The sequence below is a fragment of the Micropterus salmoides genome, unplaced genomic scaffold (genome assembly GCF_014851395.1).
Source record: "Micropterus salmoides isolate LMB-PRFRI ecotype aquatic unplaced genomic scaffold, ASM1485139v1 Ms_hic_scaffold_10, whole genome shotgun sequence".
In the NCBI taxonomy this organism is placed as follows: domain Eukaryota; kingdom Metazoa; phylum Chordata; class Actinopteri; order Centrarchiformes; family Centrarchidae; genus Micropterus; species Micropterus salmoides.
Window position 1 is genome coordinate 22,348,321 of NW_024040041.1, and position 21,796 is coordinate 22,370,116.

Below are 21,796 nucleotides of genomic sequence, written 5' to 3' on the forward strand. Positions count from 1 at the left end.
GGTTAAAAACACTACTGTGCTCTCCCACCCCCTGGTGAAGTGCTTTCTTAGAGGGGTGCGAAGGCGCAGGCCGGTGATGCAGCCTGTTGCCCCACAGTGGGATTTGGCGCTGGTTTTACGTGCGTTCGGCTGAGGTTGCCATGCTCCTGGCTCTGACATCGGCCAAGAGGGTCAGCCATCTGGCTGCTCTCTCTGTGGCTCCGTCATGCCTCAGGATTCAGGGCGACGGCAGCTTGGCTATCCTGGCTGTGCGTTGCCATTTCCCAGGCTTACGTGTCTGCCGGGGAGTCTCCCCCGGATGGTATTAGAGCACACTCCATGAGAGGCGTGTCCTCCTCAGTGGCGTCCACAATGACAATTCAATCAATTTTATTTATATAGCGCCAGATCACAACAACAGTTAACTCACAGCGCTTTTCATAAAAGAGCAGGTCTAGACCGTACTCTATAATGTTATTTACAGAAGTCCAACAATTCCCACCAAGAGCAAGCACTAGGCGACAGAGGCAAGGAAAAACTTCCTTTTAAGAGGCAGAAACCTCGAGCAGAACCATGGCTCAGGGTGGGCGGCCATCTGCCTCGACCTGTTGGGGATAATGGAAAGAGAGAGAGAGAGGGCAAGAGAGGAACAGAGAGAAAAAGAGAGGGATGTAAGGAGAGAGAGGGGAGGGAGGCAGCCTACACAATATACACACACAGAGGTACAGACAGTAAAGCTGATGTTGCTATAGACTAAATGAAAAATGGTATAGATATTTATAGTAGTGTTAATGATAATAATCATAATGTTAATGATTATAATAACAATAATAACAATAAGACTAGCAACAATAGTCGTTGCAGCAGAGGGTGTCGAGGAGGAACACGGGGGCAGCAGGTGACCCACAGCCACAGATCCAGACTCCACAGCTCCAGAGCCAGAAAACCTGCAGGAAGTGATAGGAGGAGAGAGGAGAGGGACGAGAAAGCACAAGACTACCGGAAAGGGGAGAAGTTGTGTTAGTAACATGCAATAATGGGATGAGGTTGCATACAGAGGGTGAGAAAGTAGAGGAGAGAGGAGCTTAGTGCATCATAGGAAATCGGCCTATAGCAGCATAACTAAGGGATGGTTCAAGACTCACTTGAGCCAGCCCTAACTATAAGCTTTATCAAAGAGGAAAGTCTTAAGCCTACTCTTAAATGTGGAGATGGTGTCTGCCACCTGAACCCAAACTGGAACCTGGTTCCGCAGGAGAGGAGCTTGATAGCTGAACGCTCTGGCTCCTAGTCTACTCTTCTTACTTACAAAGAGCTTTGTAGGTAAGAAGAATGATTTTAAATTCTATTACTGGAAGCCAATGCAGAGAAGAGCTGCGGGGCCCCCCACCCAGTTTCCCAACTTATGCATGGGTCGGCCCTCTGCCTCCCATGCCGCGCCATCAGTGCTCGCCCGCACCCCGACACCAATGCCGTGGTCAGCGGGTGACTGGGTGGCTTATTATGGCTCTGGGCAGGTGAGTTGTGCTTGGTGGTACCGTATGGGCCAGTGAGGCGTTCACTCATCCTGCTTCGCCTCTAACCCAATAGCAATAGCCTTAGAGGGCAAAGCCTTTACGAAATAGAACGGGGGTTACGTACTGTTACCAGAATTCTATGAGTATAGGTGCAGCCCTCTAAGTTGTAGACCTCACTGGACATCGGTTCTCAGTGCTGAAGAAAAGGCATTTGGGAGCCGAAGGCTGGGTCTCACCGTTGTATACACTCACCTAAAGGGTTATTAGGAACACCTGTTCAATTTCTCGTTAATGCAATTATCTAATCAACCAATCACTTGGCAGTTGCTTCAATGCATTTAGGGGTGTGGTCCTGGTCAAGACAATCTCCTGAACTCCAAACTGAATGTCAGAATGGGAAAGAAAGGTGATTTTAGCAATTTTGAGCGTGGCATGGTTGTTGGTGCCAGACGGGCCGGTCTGAGTATTTCACTATGTGCTCAGCTACTGGGATTTTCACGCACAACCATTTGTAGGGTTTACAAAGAATGGTGTGAAAAGGGAAAAACATCCAGTATGCGGCTGTCCTGTGGGCGAAAATGCTTTGTTGATGCTAGAGGTCAGAGGAGAATGGGCCGACTGATTCAAGCTGATAGAAGAGCAACTTTGACTGAAATAACCACTCGTTACAATCGAGGTATGCAGCAAAGCATTTGTGAAGCCACAACACGCACAACCTTGAGGCGGATGGGCTACAACAGCAGAAGACCCCACCGGGTACCACTCATCTCCACTACAAATAGGAAAAAGAGGCTACAATTTGCAAGAGCTCACCAAAATTGGACAGTTGAAGACTGGAAAAATGTTGTCTCGATTTCTGTTGAGACATTCAGATGGTAGAGTCAGAATTTGGTGTAAACAGAATGAGAACATGGATCCATCATGCCTTGTTACCACTGTGCAGGCTGGTGGTGGTGGTGTAATGGTGTGGGGGATGTTTTCTTGGCACACTTTAGGCCCCTTAGTGCCAATTGGGCATCGTTTAAATGCCACGGCCTACCTGAGCATTGTTTCTGACCATGTCCATCCCTTTATGGCCACCATGTACCCATCCTCTGATGTCTACTTCCAGCAGGATTATGCACCATGTCACAAAGCTCCAATCATTTCAAATTGGTTTCTTGAACATGACAATGAGTTCACTGTGCTAAAATGGCCCCCACAGTCACCAGATCTCAACCCAATAGAGCATCTTTGGGATGTGGTGGAACGGGAGCTTCGTGCCCTGGATGTGCATCCCACAAATCTCCATCAACTGCAAGATGCTATCCTATCAATATGGCCCATTTCTAAAGAATGCTTTCAGCACCTTGTTGAATCAATGCCACATAGAATTAAGGCAGTTCTGAAGGCGAAAGGGGGTCAAACACAGTATTAGTATGGTGTTCCTAATAATCCTTTAGGTGAGTGTATATACAAGGTGCGGACGTAGGAGAGGCCCCACGCTGTGGGTGGGCGTAGACTAAAATTCTCAGTGCCGCGCAGGCGTGCGGAAGGGGTAAACCCAATAGCGATAGCCTTAGACTCCTATACTCATAGAATCCGGGTTACAGTACGTAACCCCCGTTTTGCGCTGTCTCGTCCCTCCCCTCTCTCCTTCTGTCGCTTTCTGCAAGTGTTTCTGGCGCCAGCGCTGGAGAGGCTGGACCTGTGTGCTACAATCAGCGCCGTCGTTAGCCCTGGGCAGCCCCGGATGTTTTTTGAAAAGCCCCGGATCTCAGAAGGATTTTTAAAAAACAAACAACAAAAGACCGAAAATTTAACTTTGCTGTTTAACTAACGCTACGTGCGTGGAAGCAAGCGAGAGAGAGAGAGAGATTATTGTTGTTGATTATTGTAGCCTATAGAAATGTTAAGGACAGGGGGAAAGAAGTTGCTCGAGGCCGGTGCAACAAAGTGCCTCAGTATTACAGACTTTTCTTTTGTGCTGCTGTTACTTCTAGCTGAAGGCAGTATGATGTTTGCAGCAGGGGTGGGTACATCTAATGTAGGCTTACTCTTAATTTCGCTACATTTTCCATTTATAACTTAACCAGTCTGTAATCTGCATTTAGCTTCATTAACCGAAATGAGCTGTGATCCAGGCTGTGTGCGCGCAGTTACGCAATAAAGCGCTGGTCGGGCGCTTGTCACAGTCACAGAGCTGGGCAGATGCAAACATTTAGAAAATCCAACAAACACCTTCTCAAGGCTTTATTGTTCTACTTATACAACTGAAATCTAGTGAGCGCACACTATTGCACTGGTGGAAAGCAGCCTGTGTCGCACTTTCACTTTCCATAAACGGCGCATTAAAAGCATCTTTAGTCTCTGCAGAGCAAATGAAGACTAGCCTACACACTGTAAGATCTATGTCAGATGACCACCGCATTGATTGAGATATATTAAAAATGTCCTGTTGTTGAACAGAGCATTGCTTTGGTCATTAGCTTGTTTCTTTTCTTTAATACACATTAGTAACTATTTGTGTCCAACGATGAGTCCATAAACAGAAGGTCGCCGGTGAAACTAATCTTTCACTGAGCAGCTACCAGCTGTTATATATTTTTGAGATGCAGAGAGAGCGAGAGAGAGAATATGGTGGATAAAATCGTTCTGTTGGGTTTTACGCATGACACACAGCTTTCTCTGTATGTAGGTTTACCTGCTTCAACAATGAGCTGCTCTGGTGTTACTGCCACAATAATTCTTTTTAGATTATTTAGATGCTTCAGGAATAATCAGATTGTATTGGCAGCCTGTGCTACTGCAAAGCATGCAGTTTGGTTGGCTATATCTCCATAATAAAAGGCACAGGTAACAAAAGTTGGCTGGGCAGCAAAAGTGATATTTTAAAGTGATCTTATAAACACCTTCATTAAGATTTAAAAAGGAAAATAATTGTAGAAATAGAATTGTAGAAATAGCTAAATTACAGATAATCAGCTTCTTCACTGCATTTGCAAGAATATTTTAATGGCTACTTGAAAAAATAAACTCATCAAGTTGCCTAGTCTAATACAATAGACAGTCCATTTTTACTCTGATAGCCTATCTTCACCTTTCCTCATGTGGACACATAGGGGCTGTGATCCTGCACAACAAAACATGCAAGAATTAAATCCCCACACTACTATCCATAGTAGTGTGGGGATGACAAGATGTGTGGTATGGATCCCTTCCACACGTTGCGGCACGCAGGTGGACCGCAGATTGATTGCAAAGTTAATGATGATTGATTCTATTTGACCTCTCAAATATCCTTTATTCTGGAAATGTCAGAGATCCCAGTTAGATTCTGAATGTGTAGAACTTTGAACATGAGTAGAAAACCTGCTGAAACACAGGAGCTATTAAAGTCCAGGAGTTTATAACTGAATTAAAATGATTTAATTTATTATTGATGAAGTAAAATGGTGCCACATGCATTTAAAGATGTTACCTCAATCAGTCACGCCTGCGTGTATGTTGATTCAGCAGCGATAATATTAAAAGTTGATCTACAGGAAAAACATATCTGAAAGCAACCCAGAATGCCTGAGAGCTGCTCTGCATTATATTTTGTTTTAGATTTCAAATTGTTTTATTATACCTTTATTAAACAAAAAAAACTCTTTTTCCAAGAGTGTCCTGGCAAAAGCAGGCAGTAGTACAATTGCACATTTAAGATGGAAATAAATAATCAATTACAAGGTCATAAAATATCAAAATGTTTTTAAATACTCACCAACACCTGAATTTTGTGTGTCCCTTTACATAAATAATTTCCACAATAAATTGATGCAGAAAAGGCAGAAATGCAGGAAATTAAGTGTTTAACACTCTAACTTTCTGGGGAAGTACCCCCAGACCCCTCGGTTCATACTGTCGCAGTTTTGTTGTTATATTATTATAATTACACACATGACATTACAATTTTGCAGACATGACACAGTTAATAGTGTTTTTGTGAGTTTTGTTGTGCCGTATAAGTAGAGGATGTTTACTGTTGCTTTACTGCTTTACAGACTTAACTTTAATTATTATGTGAAGATATGAAGTTTTATGGGCTTGGCTAAGCCAATGTTTCAAGATCCTAAAAATGCTCCTGGCTACAACTATTACTATTTTTCATGTTTTTATCATTACTACTGCAATAGTAATGATAATAATATTATGAAAAATAGTTGCTATCATTATTATTATTCATTTTCATTGATATCTGTACCATCACTATTGTTTTACATCTCAATGAGGACATTGCGTTGGGCTTCTCTCTCTCTGCCTCTCTCTCTTCCTCCTCTCTCTCAACCAGACCAGTCGAGGCAGACAGCTTGCTGAGTGTAGGTTCTGCGTGAGGTTTCTAGCTGTTAAAGGGGAGTTTTTCCATGCCACTGTTGCCAAGTGCTTGCTCACAGGGGGAATTGTTGGGTCTGTAAATAATATTACAAATAATACAGTCTAGACCTGCTCTATATAAAAGGTGCAATCAGATAACTTCTGATATAAATTGGTGCTATATAAATAAAATTGAATTGAACTGAATTGAGAAGGTACACGGCTAGGATAATGTACAGTGTGATACGCCATATTAATATGCATGTGAATAGATGAACTTCAACAATTACAATTAAAAAACAACAAAAAAATACTATATAACCAGTCTCATTTCATTTGCGTATTTTTGAAGACTTTTGAATGTACAAATATTTGGGGCATTACACACACACGCACACACTTTATACAATGTATCTTGATCTTGTAGTCATGTTTGGCTGCACATAATGGTTGTTTGGATCTGGAGGTGAGCAGTATAGTGTGACTGTGTTTCTTTTGTGTATGGAAACTGTAATCTTCAATGTATTCAGGAAGTGACCACCTCGCATTCATCAGGAATCCAGCGCAAGTCTACTACCTCAGGGATTTTATATTTATCTTTTTTTATTTTATTTTTTTTACAACACTTCCCCTTCGGCAACGGAAACCAGACAAGCAAAGTTAATGTATGCCTGGTCTCAGTGTCTGTGCCTCATGGAGAGCCACACACCATCTAGATGAGTAGATTAGATAGAAGGAAGATGAAAGAGAGAAAACAAATCAGAGGCCATGGTGGGAGGAGGAGAGCCACAGAGAATAACAGTGTAGTGTGATTTTCTTTCTTCTGCATATGCACACACACACACACACACACACACACACACACATACACACACATATACAAGTGTAAGGAGGATAGAGGGATATAAAAAAAGAAGTGAAATAGAAAATAGAATCTAATTTGTAGTGTTAGTTAATAAGAGACTGACTGGGAGAGAGGGAGAGACAGAGGGTGAGAGGGAGAGTAGCCAAATGACAGAGGCGTGTTTGTGCTCTGATTAGGCTGAGCCAAATGGAGGCGGCTCATCAATGGAGATAACCAACAAAGACGTCTCTTCACTGGGGACAAATCTATGAACATCTTTTCACGGTCAATAGACGGAGGCCTTCTTTTGTTTTGATGAAGGAAAAACAATCTGCCTCGGTGGATCCATCAATGCAGCACAAAGTCTACCGTTCATCTGCTCTTGAATGAAGCAGGTGACCAAAATGTCAACTGGTTTTGGAATCTAGGGGCATGAAAGTGTACATTTTCATCATTTCCTATGCTTAAGTGAGCCACTACTTGAAGCGATGTGAATGTGTTAATATAAACTAACTAAAAATTTGAATGTCTAATCACTCTCACCCTGGCTGCCAAGATACGATGCACTCAAGCTGAATAAACAATGATGTGGGCTAAGGCAGGCTTCCCGGCATGGGTGTGCCTTGCGCCCTGTTTGGTTTCTCATCTTTATGCTTGGGGACGGTGAATAGATCAGTGCTGATGGGGTCCAGAGCTAGGTTTTCTCTCTGGCAGGGAAATAAGGTGGGGGTACAGGGTAGCCAGGCACGGACAAACTTCAATACTGATCGACTCTTTGATGAGGTCATTGTCTATCTACACCAGTCTTCTCTGTATCTGGTCCTCTCTCTCTGTCTGACTCATACACACATCCACATAAACTCACTCACTCGCTGCCAGAGGCATAAGAGAAAAAAACACAGCCGTCCTTGGGAAACAAATTAAAAGGATAATCATCCCTTGGTTGAAAATATTCCTTCCTTGGTGTCGGTCAGACCAGAAAGCAAAGCATATGGTTATTTTTCTGTAAATTAAGAATATAAATGCTTCTCCGCAGATTCCCAGACGTCTAATTACAACATTGAAAGAGAGAAACAACTGATCCATGGTGGAAGAGGTTAGAACCCCAAAGGAAGATGATATGTTACAAGAAGATATGTGAGTGCACAGAATGGTGAGAAAAGTGTGATTCTTTTGAGTGCATGCGCACTTTCATGTATTGCGTGCACTTATGCAACGGTTGCGTTGTTATTTTCCCCTTATCTGTTTTTTTTTCTTGTTTTTTCGACTTCGTCATGCCCTTCGTCTTGTCTTGCCCTCAAACAGGAGTTTCAGGTTTTGGGCAAAATCTGTGCATTGACAGCGGCTTTGCTGTCAGACTCCTCTTGTGGAATATTACACCAATCTTACCTCATTATCCACAATAAAAACAATAGGATCATGTTACCCCAGCTCAGATTACATCACCTCTCAGCTCAGCACAATCAACCATCAACCCCTTGTTTGAAAATTATAATGCTTGTACACAGATTGAACCACCTAATCACAGAGTTTAACAGTCATTGAAACTGGTAGTTTTGAGAGAGTGAACAGAGCGGAACAAAACAATACAGCAGTGGGCAAACTGAGTCCCAGCCTGGAAATTCCTGATGTATTGTTTATGTTCTGGAAGAGCAGTAGGGAAAAGGAGACAATGGTAATGTTGTAATGACAGTGACAATAGCTGTTCTGTGTTTGTAAAACAATGTGTATGACTGGTCAGCAAGAGCCAAGATTCTTTTGATTTACGTTCTGACCTCCAAACGATCTTGCTAACAAGCAACTCTACTCAGAACGAGAGATGATGACCCCCACCCCTCTCCATGTGAGAATAAACAAGTGACCCACGTTTGGTCTGTAAGAGGTCACTGCACAGCGGAGTTATGGAGATGGACGGAGTAGAGGGCAGACAGACAGTGGGCCTCAGAGAGACAGAGAGGGAGGGAGAAGGAGAGATGGACGTGTGTTTGTTTCTCCATGTGGCCTCTGCAGCCCCAATGGACCCGACCACCACAGGCCAGCAACAGGGCAACTTGGGCTTCATCTGTTTTGACTATATATAGATTGATAGCTCCCTTCAGGCTCCAGATCAGCTCTATGGATAGTAATATGTCCCATGTGGCTACATTTCCAGTCATGTTCAGCCATGTGAAATGGTGGCTTTTTTTTCAGCTTTCATCTGTCTTGTTAAGCTATGAATATATTTCTGATCCATGGATCAATCATATGACAGTTCTGTTTACCATTCTGTGACATTATTCTGAATTATTCATTCCTTGATTGCAAGGGAAGTAAGAAAAGAACCAGATAAGTGGAGACTGATTTTGACCTGGGATCAGGCTGAAGCACCCTGTCTAGACATCAGCTCCACTTAATGCCAGCATCCCACTGCACCTCTCTGTCTGTCTATGGCTTCCTCTGTTTCTTTCACACTGTCCCCTTCTTTTCTCTTTTCCATTTTCACAACTCAGTTCTCACAATTTTCTGACCTCTGCAACTCCCTTTTGATTTTGATCTCTGACTCCCCTGTCTATCTCATCACTCTCTTGAGTCAGGCTTAGGTGTGGTTCTCTGGTGGTGATGACATGGAAAGGAGGATGCGGTAAAATGGCTGAACCAGGGATGACCCAGCAACAGAGAAGGCAGGCAGATTGAAAATAATGCATCCTACTAACATGCCAAAGATAACTATTGAAATTCCCTTTTTTCCTTCTCTCATTTTCATTGTCTAAAAAATGCAAGTGGCGTGTTAGTCGCTACACAGCAAAGGTGCATGAAGACATGCGTGTTTAGTGGCTCAGTAATTGTGACAGGGTTACATTTAAGGCAAGCCCTAACCATGTCACGCTGCTCTCATTATACTGCAATTACGTTCTTGATTGTGAAACAAAGCTACACAACAATGGTTTCATAATACCTCTTGTTTAATGAGACTTTGCTGTAACTCCTGTGTTCATTCAATTAGTAAACAGGTCTTCCATTCAGCCCTGGGCACCCTGATTCTCATTTTCCCAAATGCGGCACACCCCCACCCCTCAGTGTCCCAAAGCCCCAAACCACCCCTGCCCTTAGCCTTCAGTGTCCCACATTGGGTCTTGGCATCCCCCTGAACATTCAGGACACACAGACTCCTCCCCCAACTATCTCGGATCCCCTTCCCCTCCACCCCCCGCACACACACCCATTTGATTGTGATTGACAGCGTCTTTGTTCCATTGTGCGGAGCTGTCGCCTCTGATGAAGACACATACACAGGGCTGAGGCTCTGCGCTCATTGTACACTTCACAGAAACTACACTACATACTTGCACTGTACTCTGATGATGCGCTCCATGCAGTCGGACCAGGTGAGTGTAACCAGCCAGAGCATGGCAGAATGAAAGGACAACCTCTGCCAGGCAATCAAGGTCAGACCGCAGGCCTCTCCCAGTGTGGACCAGGAGGTCCCGGCCCAATGGGCTGAGGGGGGCAGCTGGAGAGGGAGGCTCAGGGCCGTGCACTGTGTCTGAGGAGGCCGTCATTAGGGTTCACCCCTCCTCAGGGATGGGAACCAGGTCACATTCTCTCACAGGGCACAAAGCAGGGTGTGTGTGTGAGACCGGTGGGTGTTAGAGGGAGGGGTTTTGATGGGGAGCAGGCCATGACCTCTTTATATCCATCAACACATCACTTGGCCCATAGGCATGCTCATACAACACACACACGCACATACACACACACACAAAACATGATAATGTGTGTGTATATGCACAGAGGCATTGTGTGTATTTACCTGAATACAGTTCCAATAGATCCTGTTGTTACATGGAAACTTTATATAATGCTTACCACTAAGGAATATCTACCATTCTAAATTAGCCTTTCAAAATAATCAGTATGGACTGATGTTGGGTTGCATGTAGTGTTATAAATCCAATGAATGAAACAAATCTACCACATTCCTTTACACTATGGCTCCAACTTGCTTCAGATACTGTGAAATCTACAGGTTTGCTGCCATTGAAAAAAAAACTGTGAAATACTGCCCCCTCTTGGTACCCAAGGAATCTTGCACACAGAAAAGCCTTGCACAGCATTTAGTATCAATAAGCATTACCAGTCAAAATGGTCTCATTTTGTTAGTGATAACTTAAAACAAACAAAATATATACCTTTGAGGGTAAATCAGAAATATTTTTATTTCTAAATCAAGATGCTAGATTTAAAATATCTGACCCACCCCTTCACAAACACTTAAAAACCAAAAACATTCAGTTCATCAGAAGATTAAAAATATGATTTAACAGCAGTTATGACCATGAGAACACTATGTTAAGGCAAACACAAAAAAAGCAGATATATTCTTTCTGTCTCTGGCATACATGTTATAACTCTGGTGAGCCTGACTCTATAGTTATCTAGGCTACACGTTACAGCATTATTATTTCTCTAGAATTTTATTGCTTCTCACTGTAACTGAGTTCATTTTTTGTGCTTTATCTGCGCATGGGGCTCGTATCTCAAGTCCTGTCTGTGTGTTCTCTTTAAAATGATATAGACTTCTAACCACTTAAACTATATCTGTTCAGCTCCACCCACCTAGACATGATGAAGGCATGGCCTTTGCTTTAATAATATGTACAATAATCAAATGTGTGTGTTGCTTGTATTTCTGTGTGTTTTTGTGTATGTATGCTTCTGTGTGTGTATTCCTTAATACATGAGGTCATCCTGCATACAACATCTTGTGCAAATGTGCATGTTGTCTGGCAAAGCTTATCATGGTAGTGTCTTTGAACTAAAAGACACCTCCTGGCTCCAGGCTTACTGGCTCTGCTCTACTTGCTTAGTCCAAAACCTCAGGAAAAGGCGGTTGAAACTGGGTGGATCAACAAACTGGGAGGGTAAGAGGCAAGACTGGACACTCTCTTCAGTTAGGGGAAATGGTGCGTCGACGCAAGCAGCTGCATGTCAGGCACTTGAGGATGCTCATGGTGATGTGCATGAGAGGGCCGAAATTGAAGAGCAGGTTGTAGAAGGTGTTGACAGACAGGCCCCCAGTTTCATCTGCATACTTTAAGGCCACAATGGGTGTGTAGAGGCTGTTCGTCAGATTCCTGAAGCGAGGGCTGCTTGACTCAATAACCTTTTTAATACACTGGAGAGATGAGAAGCAAAAAAAACATTTTGACTGATTTCATTGCTATGTAGACTGGTTGAGCATTTATAACAGTTAGTGATCAGAGAAACACAACAATGACTCTTGAATCCTGAGAAACACAACAATGACTTTTGAATCCTGAGATAGACTCAGTGTAATGTGAGTGAGAAACCTGCTCCCTTACTTTGGCAATGTCTTCTGGCATCTGGCCCATGGCTTCAAATATATCTATGGATGATGGCAGGTAAACGTCTTTAAAATAACGAACTGTGTCTGCATCTACTCCTGGATACTCCATCTTGGCCACATCCTCCATCATCTTTGTCTCAAACTCAGTGTGCACCGGGCCAGGCTCAATCATGGACAACCTGTGTGGGTAGTCAGATGCAGAAAGGCCCACGAGGGAGCATGTAGGTACAGTACAAATGAAAGACAGATGTGACGGAAGAACAGAGGAAAGAGGGTAATCTACCGGATATTGAACTTCATCAGTTGTACTGCCATACTCTCACAGAAACCTTCCATCGCAAATTTGGAGGCAGTGTAAACATCATTGAACACTACTCCTAAACAAACAAAAGAGGGACAAAAAGACGGCATCACTGCATTGTATTATCTAATTTCAGAGTACTCAGTTAACAGCAGACATGACTCACACATCATTTACACATACAAATTTTATGTTATCCTGAAATAAATTCAATTCAATTCAACATAAAGGAATAAGCTATTTGAATCAACCAAGTAACAGATATCACATACAAGTACAAGTGCCAGACAGAATGTGTAAGTCAGTTTAGCTTCCCTGCTTGTGATTGACAATTTATCAGATACTCTTTAAGTTGTTCTGGTAAACCCCACATCTGGCACTTCAAAGACATTAAAACAAACAAAACTTCTTTGCAACTGCTTGCTATTTGGCTCAGGTCAACAGATTGCTGTTGCTGGCAATGTATGGCATAGGCCGACAACTAATAAATATAATAAAGTTAAGTTTTTAAATACAGAAATATTTCCAGTCAAGCATTCTCATTTTAGCAGATTAAATCAAGCTAATAAAAAAAGAGCTACAATATTTTCTTTCAGCATTTAAACAAATGCTTCTGGTATGTATTAATCTGAAGTTTGTTAAACGACACTGCAAATGTTTTGCATGGTACTATAAACGCTGATTTCTGTCTTCACTAATTTAATAGATGCTAAAGCATGGAACAAACTGAATGATTTACAGCTCAAAATGAGTGAAGACTTCAGACTCTGCACTGGTCTGTCCAAAACATTTGTAGGTCGCCTCCGATGATCAGCGTATGTTTTCTTGTAGCTTGCAGAAATTAATAATCCACTTCTCTTGCTTTTCAAATGACTCTTACCCTACTGTAACTAAAGATGTCAGATTTATATCAAATGTATTTTTATAACTGCAAATGTGATGATATAGTTTACTAAACTGGTTTAAAATATGACTACAGTACTCCTGTCTACAGGTCAGTCTTATTACAATCTAATCTTATATCTTTTCCTGTGTTCCTGGATCCAATTTGAGTGGATTTTGTTTTTTATTTTATTTTGGATTGTTGAAATCATACAAATCATACCCTGAAGACCCATGACACTGCTCATGACAACAATGTGTCCTGAACGCCTCTTCTTCATGTCTGGCATCACTTCTTTGATCATGCGAACGACACCAAAGAAGTTGGTCTCAAATACTCTTTTCATTTCCTCGATGCTGATGCTTTCCACAGGTCCCAGCAAGCCCACACCTGCATTGTTGACTGACAGGAAACACACAGACACAGGTATGTTGTATCGCCAACACTGCAATAATCAAACCTTTGAAATGGTTAAGATACTGTTGACTTAATATAAAGTGATATCAGTATAGTTTACACTGTTCACTTGGCCTTTCTCCAAGAATAGATCCTTAATTAATAGACTACAGATGGTATTACTTGATAATGCCACCAGATGTCAGTGTGCAACAACAACAGAGAAGTGTGACGTAACACAAGTCCAGGTTGAAGGGCATCTGGTTATTGAGAAATTAGGTGAAGGGGGATGTAATGCTGGATATTCAGCAAGATGGAGGAAGTTTATAAATATAACCTTTATCCAGACTAAAGGTTTAAACACAAGAACTGAGAAGAGTAACCTATTCATGAGTTATTACTCTAGAAATATGCAATGCCCTCTCCTGTAACACAAGATGACCATAAAATGACTTAAGTTTTTTTGAGTGATGTATTGATCAATACCAAGAACCCAATGAATTGTTGGGGATGTGCTAGGTGATTTGTAGATTTCAAAATACATCTTTGGCTTTGTTTTAGCTTAAAGGGCCCCCTCTGAGAAAAGGAACAAGCAAAAGAAGGTGTCACTGTCAGCGAGAGCTGCAGACATAGTTTCAGCTATGTTTCACACACTCAGAAGATCAGTATGGTGGTCCTTTCTGTTTTGGAGCAGAATCTTCCCACTGGAATTTCAAGACTCTTCCAATCTCCTCCCCCCACCTACAACAGCAAAACCATGGGGCACACTGCTACATGAGAGTGACCACCATTGCAAAACATCTCAGTTAAAAATCAAAAATATTGTCTAAACTTGTAATATTATTATAGTTAAGTTTTTTATTGTCACTCTTTTTCTTCTAGAGGCTTCTATAGCAGGTAGTTTGGGGATTAGTATTCTTTGCATTTGGTTATCATTCTTACACACAGATTTGAAATGAAATAAGGCCATAGAGTACATAATTACACACTAAAACATCTGTTCTAAAGAATATAATAAAAGAAACAAAACAAAATACAGTCATATCCACACACAGGGGATAGATCAAAAAACCATGTCATTCAAAGCTGGGGAAGTGGTCAAATTGGAGTTAGTGTCTCCCACTCACTCAGGATATCAATATGGCGGTCCTTAACATTGTTGACGCACTGCTTGACGGACTCGTCACTGCACACATCTAGCGGAAGCAACATCAAGGTATTGCCATATGCCTCTCCTGCTGCCTCCACTAGCTTGTCCTTTTTCTTCAGGTCCCGCATGGTAGCAATGACTGATACGGTGAGACAGAGAAGTGGAAAATATTATTTTACTTGCATGATGTGGCTTCAAACTTTTCAAAGAGTCTCAGAAAATGGTTCTTACAGACTCGTACCGTGACACAACTTCACACACGATGTACTTTCACTATTCATCATTTGATAGGGAATCATTAAGAAAATCATGAATAATATTTTTTTCTCTCGCAGGACTGCGAAAAGGACTGTGTGTGTGTGTGTTTGTGTTAAACTTCTGTAACACACACACACAGTTGTGACAGAGTCAGATGTGTGGGTCAGAGTTCCTAGCAATGACCACGCCTGTCAGTTTACAGAACACAGAATTGATTTCCTTTGAACTTTACACACTGGGCAACATTAACCTACATAAAGCACATGAATCTATCACGGCCAGTGACAGCAGCTATCAGCACCGTGTTGACTTGGCTTTCACGGCGTCTTCCATATTATGTGTTTGTGCTAACACTTTGCTGACAGACATTATCTGGCAGAGAAAAGAGAGACAGTGCTGTTGCACAATCAATCGGAGTAAAAAACCTCTTATTCACACATTCATCTGAACCTACCTGACAGATAAGGCAAACCCTCACCTGATTCTTGTCTGAACAGAGACAGGGTTGGATAAGATTAAAGTGATTGCTATGCTATAAATGTTTTGCACTGCCATGCAGTGTTACAGATGTAACATTTAACATATCATGATGTATAGTAATGAAACTAGGCCCATTTTCTTTGAGAATTTTGCAGTCACACAACAAATTTGTGTCTTTGCAGGTAGTCAAATACACACTATACATTAATGATGTCGCATGAAGTCTAATTAAACTTAATCTTATGATTTGAAAACTGTGTGTCCATGAAAGAGATGTGCGTATTGGTAGAGAAATGAACAAGAGAACCATTGTTCCTCTGGCTCCGGCAGGAATTACTCTTGGGCTGCTTAAACATTCTTGAATGAACCACATTGCATTGCACACACAGAGGTCGTTTTGGGGTTTCTCTGAGTTTGGTGCATGTTACTGCAACTAATTATTACTTTATGCACAATGCAATACTTAATCTCTGTTGGATTTCCTAAAGACCCTGGGAAAAGAGCAGATCGGCTCGATTTCTCAGAGGTGGCCTTATTGAAAGCAGGTCACATTTGGGGAAACAATCTGCTCACTATTGTTTTGCTAATCCATTTCACTGTAATACATTACATAAGATTCTGGTGGAGAAAACATTAACTAACAACCCCTGCATAGTGGTTCATGAAGTGGCAAACGGACAGCAGTAATGACTTAACTTTGCTAAATTAGTTTAATAAGAGAATGTATAAGATGACTACTGAAATCATGGGCTTCACTGTGAACTCACTCACTCTAGGCCTACAGCCAATTATCTAGCCTAATTCTGCATGAAGTCAGATGTTACAACAAGGGGGGTCTTGAAGGCAAACTCTTCCCAACAGGGGTGGGGGTGGGACGGTGGCCTAATGTAATTCTGTCTGAGGCTCCATGACATGTAAAGGTTTTGGATCTCCAATTCCTACAGTGACATTAATCATGGCTGGGATGCAGGAGAGGAAATGCAGAGACCAACAATGTCAAAGTGGGACACTCTACTCCACTGTGCACCAATGAAGACTTCAAACAAGGCCCTTGCTTTGGAGTGAACCTTCGCTTGTACAGGTCTCAAACTTTGTCCCCCTTTCAGCACTCGCTCCAGTGAGGGGACTATAGGCACATTAGACACGGCACTAAAACGGAGCAGGCGGTCTACAATTCACTGCGATAAAAGGGGGCTTTGTGCAGGAGAAGTCACTTGAAAGAGAACTGACAAGACTCCTTTTATGATTCCGCCTGGCAAGCGGCATCCTCGCAGAGCCCTACCCCTGGAAACTGCGCTTTCATATGATAATAGTTGAACCAAAGGGGCGACTGGATCCCAGTCTTTACAAAAGGATATGGACCCGCTATCATTAGGGTGAGCTATTTCAGTGGACACTACACTAAATCGCTTATTTGCGTTAAGACGGAGTGTTGCGCATGAAACTCAACCGAACTTTGTGCGTAAAGGAAGGTTGGAGCAATAGCAGAGCTCTGCAGGGGAAAGTAAACACGGAATAGGTTTTCAAGCGAACCACACTATTATGGTCTGCTACTATTAGGTCCGATCAAAGAAACAATACAATATAGAAGAAAGCGCATTTACCATGGTAACGCTTCTTTTCATCTTTGGCCAGCGTGACGGCGATTCGCAAGCCGATGCCGGAGGAGCAGCCGGTGATCAACACAACTTTCTGCCCACTGTTCGCCATGATTTGTCCGGGTAGGCGCTGCGTTTTTCAGCGGTCCTCTGCGGTGGTCGCTGCCGAGGGAGCTACCGATCACCGGACTTTAAAGCTCCAAAGCCGATCATGCAGCCACAGCAGCCATGTGAGCGTCTAATTCAGTCACATGTTCAATAAAATCAGTAACCAAAAAAAAAAAAAAAAAAAAAAGACGTGGCATTGCAGACACCGCTTGCAGACAAGGTTTTAAACTTGATAGGTGCCGCCTGCCCTGAAAACGAAGTTAATTCCTTAAAAATGTGTGGCCGTGCATGCGCGCACGTGCGTGTTGTAGAGGGGGCCGTGCTTATTTGATTTCTGAGCTGGTGACCCCAAAAACAAATAACTGTAATATTCATACTGTATTTATATAATGTTTTGTTCATACCTAATGATATTTCTGGTTCACTACTATATTACAGTTAGTATTTTTAAGACGTGTAGTTTTACCTTTAGCCTATATATGTTATGGTAGTACCTAACCTTTTCTTTTTACTATTATTTAATACTTGATAAATACCTTTAATTAGATTAAATTTAATTAAATTTGAATAAGTAAATAATTGCAACACCATATTTTAAATTATCTATCAAGTATTTGGGCTAAACATAGTCCGTTATTATTATTATAATTATTATTATTGTAGCTGTTATTGTTGTTGTTGTTGCCCAGATTATATCTTAACCTAAATCAAGCGCTCAGTGTTGTTTCTCTAGTTGATTTTTTTATAAATCCTATGCTTATATTAATTTGGAAATGTAGTGTTTATGGTAGCTTAGGTAATGCGCTGCATTGGGCTGCCATCTGGTGGCAAGGAAATGTTCAGCACACATAAGAAGCACTCAGGCTCCTTAAATACATGCCACCTCATCAAATAAATAATGCTAATCCAATTATTAACTAAATATAAAAAGATTGGCTTCAGTTGTTATCAGCTATGTTTCAGTTTGGTTTGTCGGTGATGCCATTAGCAAGGGTTTGTTATGGTGATTAGTGGACCCTATTCTTGGCTGATGCTGTAAGGGGTCAAAGTGCCTCTGATAAGTTCTCACAGCAGATTTGCTTCTTTTTCCCTGATAAAAGGTCATAGTGTAAGAGTCTGCCATGTTTTGGCATATTGCTAAATGAAATGCAACCACATGCAAACTGTAAACAGATATGGTAGAGGACTATAAATGTATGGTTTACTCTTCTGCTGATTCTCATAACCCCCAAGCAGGGATGATGGTCCAAAGAGCAATCTGGATAGATTAGTGGGTAAGCGATTTGTTGAAAGTAATCAGTGATTTATGTCCCTATCTTATAACTCACTTAAACTGGTTTTGCATCTCAAATGCCATGTCATTTTATTTAATGTCAGTTCTCTTGCTTTTTGATAAAGCATTTTAATTCTCTAAAATATTGATGTTTTTAATGCATTTATTAAACCAAGGAATAATTATACATATGTTTCTGTTAGTTAAGAACTGAATTCAACTGGGATTATTACTCATTTGGACAGAGTTCAGGAAGATAAGGCAGTCCTCTGGTATGACATTTTACAATAATTAGTTAATATAGTAATTAGTCTGATACATAGCTATAAAGTACACATGATGCACAAGTTTGAGTGTATTCTTCATTGATTTTTTTCTCCCCAGCTTTTGAAAGCTGATTATTTATCCAGTGATGCAGCTAAATTCATGATAATTTTTTAACACAAAACATTTTTGTTTTAATCCTCCCTGGTTAACCTATTTAACCACAATCCCATTTTAACATGTTCTGAAGCATCAGTGTCACTATAAGGACAATACAAAGAGAATATGGAAAGCAGATACACTCACCTGAACACACAGAGACCAGCAGAGGGACCAGTGAGAGAGGACAGGGACAGGTTCCTAATTTTACTGGCCTGTTTGTCTCCTCTTATCGACAGGCCTCCATCACCCAGAGCATTCATATAGCGCCTTTTGTACAAAATAGAAGGTGCTTAACAATAGTATGAAATACAGAAATACAAAGAAAATCCAAAATAACAGTCAAAATAAAAATATAATAGGTAATTATAATATAGTACTTAAGAAAAGAACAGAGAGACCAGTGTAGCACAGGAGGAAGGGTAGCTTAAAATAAAATAGATAAAGGGAAAGCTAAGATAAAATGGTATGTGCTACTAGGATTTTAAAGATGTTAACAGATTGTGATGCCTTCAGCTCCTTTGGCAGGCTGTTACAGAGAGCGAAGACCATAGACACTAAATGCTGCCTCCCTGAAGTCATAACATAAGATTCTCCCAAAGGGAGACAACATATTTTCACAATGAGTGGAGTCCTGGCACGATCCATTAAGGGTCAGCGAGCAGCTAGCATGCTGATGGAGTAAAGTATAGCTTTACTGCGAAAAAGCAACGTCGAGCATGTGACGCATAACTCAACATCTGAGAGAACATAATGAGAACTCATAGACTTCCAAGCATCACTGCTTGTGATAAACGGTCTATTATGCTGACAAAAGAGAGCAGACTGTCAGCTTACACAGAGTTCAGGCCCAATTTCCTCTTGGTGTCTCACAAAGCTGATGTCTGCTTGTTTAGAACTTCCCCAAGCTATGAACCATTTCTCTCACAGGAAAGCAGACGTTTACAGTGAGATAATAGAAGTATAATTTGCATTGTCAGATAAAACAGCTTTGAATTTAAGCTGACAGTGTAAAAAACAACATGCTACATTTCAGATTTAAGGCATTTGGCTGACAATCTTAGAGAAACCAACAATTGAGTGTAAAGGCACAATAGACCAAAAGCATGGGATAGTTATATATAAATAAGAGTGCCTTTGAGTCTGTACACTATTAATGTGAGTGCAAAAATCCACTAATGCATGTAACCTTTTGCATTTTTATGGCAGATCAGCAGGTGGTGGTATGAGCAAATGTCATGGCCAGGGACAGACAGAGAATAAAAAAATTACCATGAACCTTTGACCCAGACGAGCCCACCAACACTGACCCGACAATCAAAAAATAACTATCCACCAGTGGACATGGTGCTTAAAGGTCTGGAGCAAGCCAGTGGAGTAAGGTCAGGGTGTTATTGGCATGCTTTCCCTTATGCCTCCGGAGAAAGTGGACAGGTGTGGATGGAGATGAGGTGGGGTGCTGGGCAGCCAGTGATGTCTACCAGCCTCCAAGCTATTGCTGTGGAATTTCAGAAGATTGAGGCACTAAGACAGAGAAAAAGGAAGGAGACAAAGAAGACGGGATAATACAAGCCCATGCATGCTTTTCCATGCCACGTGCTTTCTCTGCTTTTAATGTCTTGTTGTAAACCCTCCTCCCTTTTTCACGACACACTTCTCTGCTGCTCCTGTGTACCTGCCTTATGTAACCCTCCTTGCAGCAATCGGTTGTTCAACATCCTTCCTCAGAGCTTTCATCTGTTCCCGCTGACACCCCTGACCATACACCAGCTGTGCCCTGGCCCAAAATCATCTGTAACTTCTTTATCAAAGTCCAAGTCATGGAAAATGACACCACCATCCACTCTAAACCTAATTTCATAGCTTATTAGTCAATTTCCTGTGTACTGACTATAGAGATACATGAGCAGGTTCTCCTGGAACTTTCACTGCTTTTCCAGCTGACAATGTCTGTTTTTACTCATCATAGTTAAAGATGGATTGTGTGATTAGGTAGAGATGCTGTTCTAAACTGTAAAATGCACATCCAACTATTTGTCATAACAAACAAGTGTTTATAATTACACTTCAAAATATTATCATGTTGTCTTTTTTTCACAATTATTTTTACAAAGAACTTCTGCAATATCATTCCTCATCTTACAGCAAGTGCATCAGACTGAGTATCCCTAATTGTTTGGCCCTCCTGATGGTGGCATCTCCATTCAGTAGCATTGGACAAGTGACAGACTTTGGCTGATGCTACTAGAAGGATAGGGGATTCTGGCTGTGTGAATGGGCCTAAAGGACTGGAATGTTTGCCACAGGTCAGGAGTGGCGCTTTCTGCTCTTTTGTGTGCGGTCTGCAGAGGAGGTGTGGAATGCAAACTTCATGAGAATAAAAGGAACGAAGGGAAAAGAGTAGCTGGGGGTCCGTGGGCAGGAGGGAGACTTAAAAACAGAGAAAGAATGGGTGCAAAGATTTTGAAAGGAGTGAGCTGGGAACGTGTTTTGGGGGTTCTGAGGCAAATAGAGAACACTGTTAATTGAGAGAAAGTGCTAAAGGAATAGCCCACAAGCTGCACCAATTGAGGAGAGCAAAAACTGTTGCTGCAGCTGTGGACCACACACAATGAACTCTCCACAGAGAGTGCTTGAGAGCAGTGACATACTGAAGATCATAATGTGGCATTTCTGAGCACCACTTAATGACGTTCTTAGAAACATTTATAGAGTTTCCGCTCATCATTACACGTCATGGATTCCCAGGGGGGCTGGCCATTATGGCACCATGTTGCAGAAATAATTTGCTTATTCTAAACGTTCTCATGCATTCCCAATATCTGCACCTATAATAAAATAAAAATTAGTTTGGAAATAAAAATACTTTGATTCATTAGGCTCCTGAGTTTCCTAGCATTTTTT

At 41.6% G+C, this 21,796-nt stretch overlaps 1 protein-coding gene and 1 long non-coding RNA gene across 2 annotated transcripts; one reads left to right on the top strand and one right to left on the bottom strand.

The window, feature by feature from the left end:
* Positions 1–10,845: 10,845 nt before the first annotated feature.
* Positions 10,846–17,470, bottom strand: rdh8a (retinol dehydrogenase 8a). The gene is made up of 6 exons (XM_038702445.1): positions 17,095–17,470; positions 14,730–14,891; positions 13,429–13,608; positions 12,306–12,399; positions 12,018–12,201; positions 10,846–11,830 (listed from the first exon to the last, which is right to left on the bottom strand). The coding sequence occupies exons 1-6, from the start codon at positions 17,198–17,200 to the stop codon at positions 11,603–11,605; spliced, it is 954 nt and encodes a 317-aa protein (XP_038558373.1). The 5' UTR covers positions 17,201–17,470; the 3' UTR covers positions 10,846–11,602.
* On the top strand, positions 14,898–20,970 carry LOC119891115. Its single transcript, XR_005442402.1, has 2 exons — positions 14,898–16,866; positions 20,102–20,970. It is a non-coding gene; the product is annotated as an uncharacterized LOC119891115 (long non-coding RNA).
* The last annotated feature ends 826 nt before the right edge of the window (positions 20,971–21,796 follow it).

What these genes read in the sequence shown, in the direction of transcription:
- rdh8a (XM_038702445.1), bottom strand. Translation starts at nt 17,200, where the DNA reads ATGGCGAACAGTGGGCAGAAAGTTGTGTTGATCACCGGCTGCTCCTCC. An exon ending in CAGTGTCATGGGTCTTCAGG is followed by an intron (nt 12,400 to 13,428) that starts GTATGATTTGTA and finishes TTGTTTGTTTAG; the next exon opens with GAGTAGTGTTCAATGATGTT. An exon ending in CTGATGAAGTTCAATATCCG is followed by an intron (nt 12,202 to 12,305) that starts GTAGATTACCCT and finishes CTACCCACACAG; the next exon opens with GTTGTCCATGATTGAGCCTG.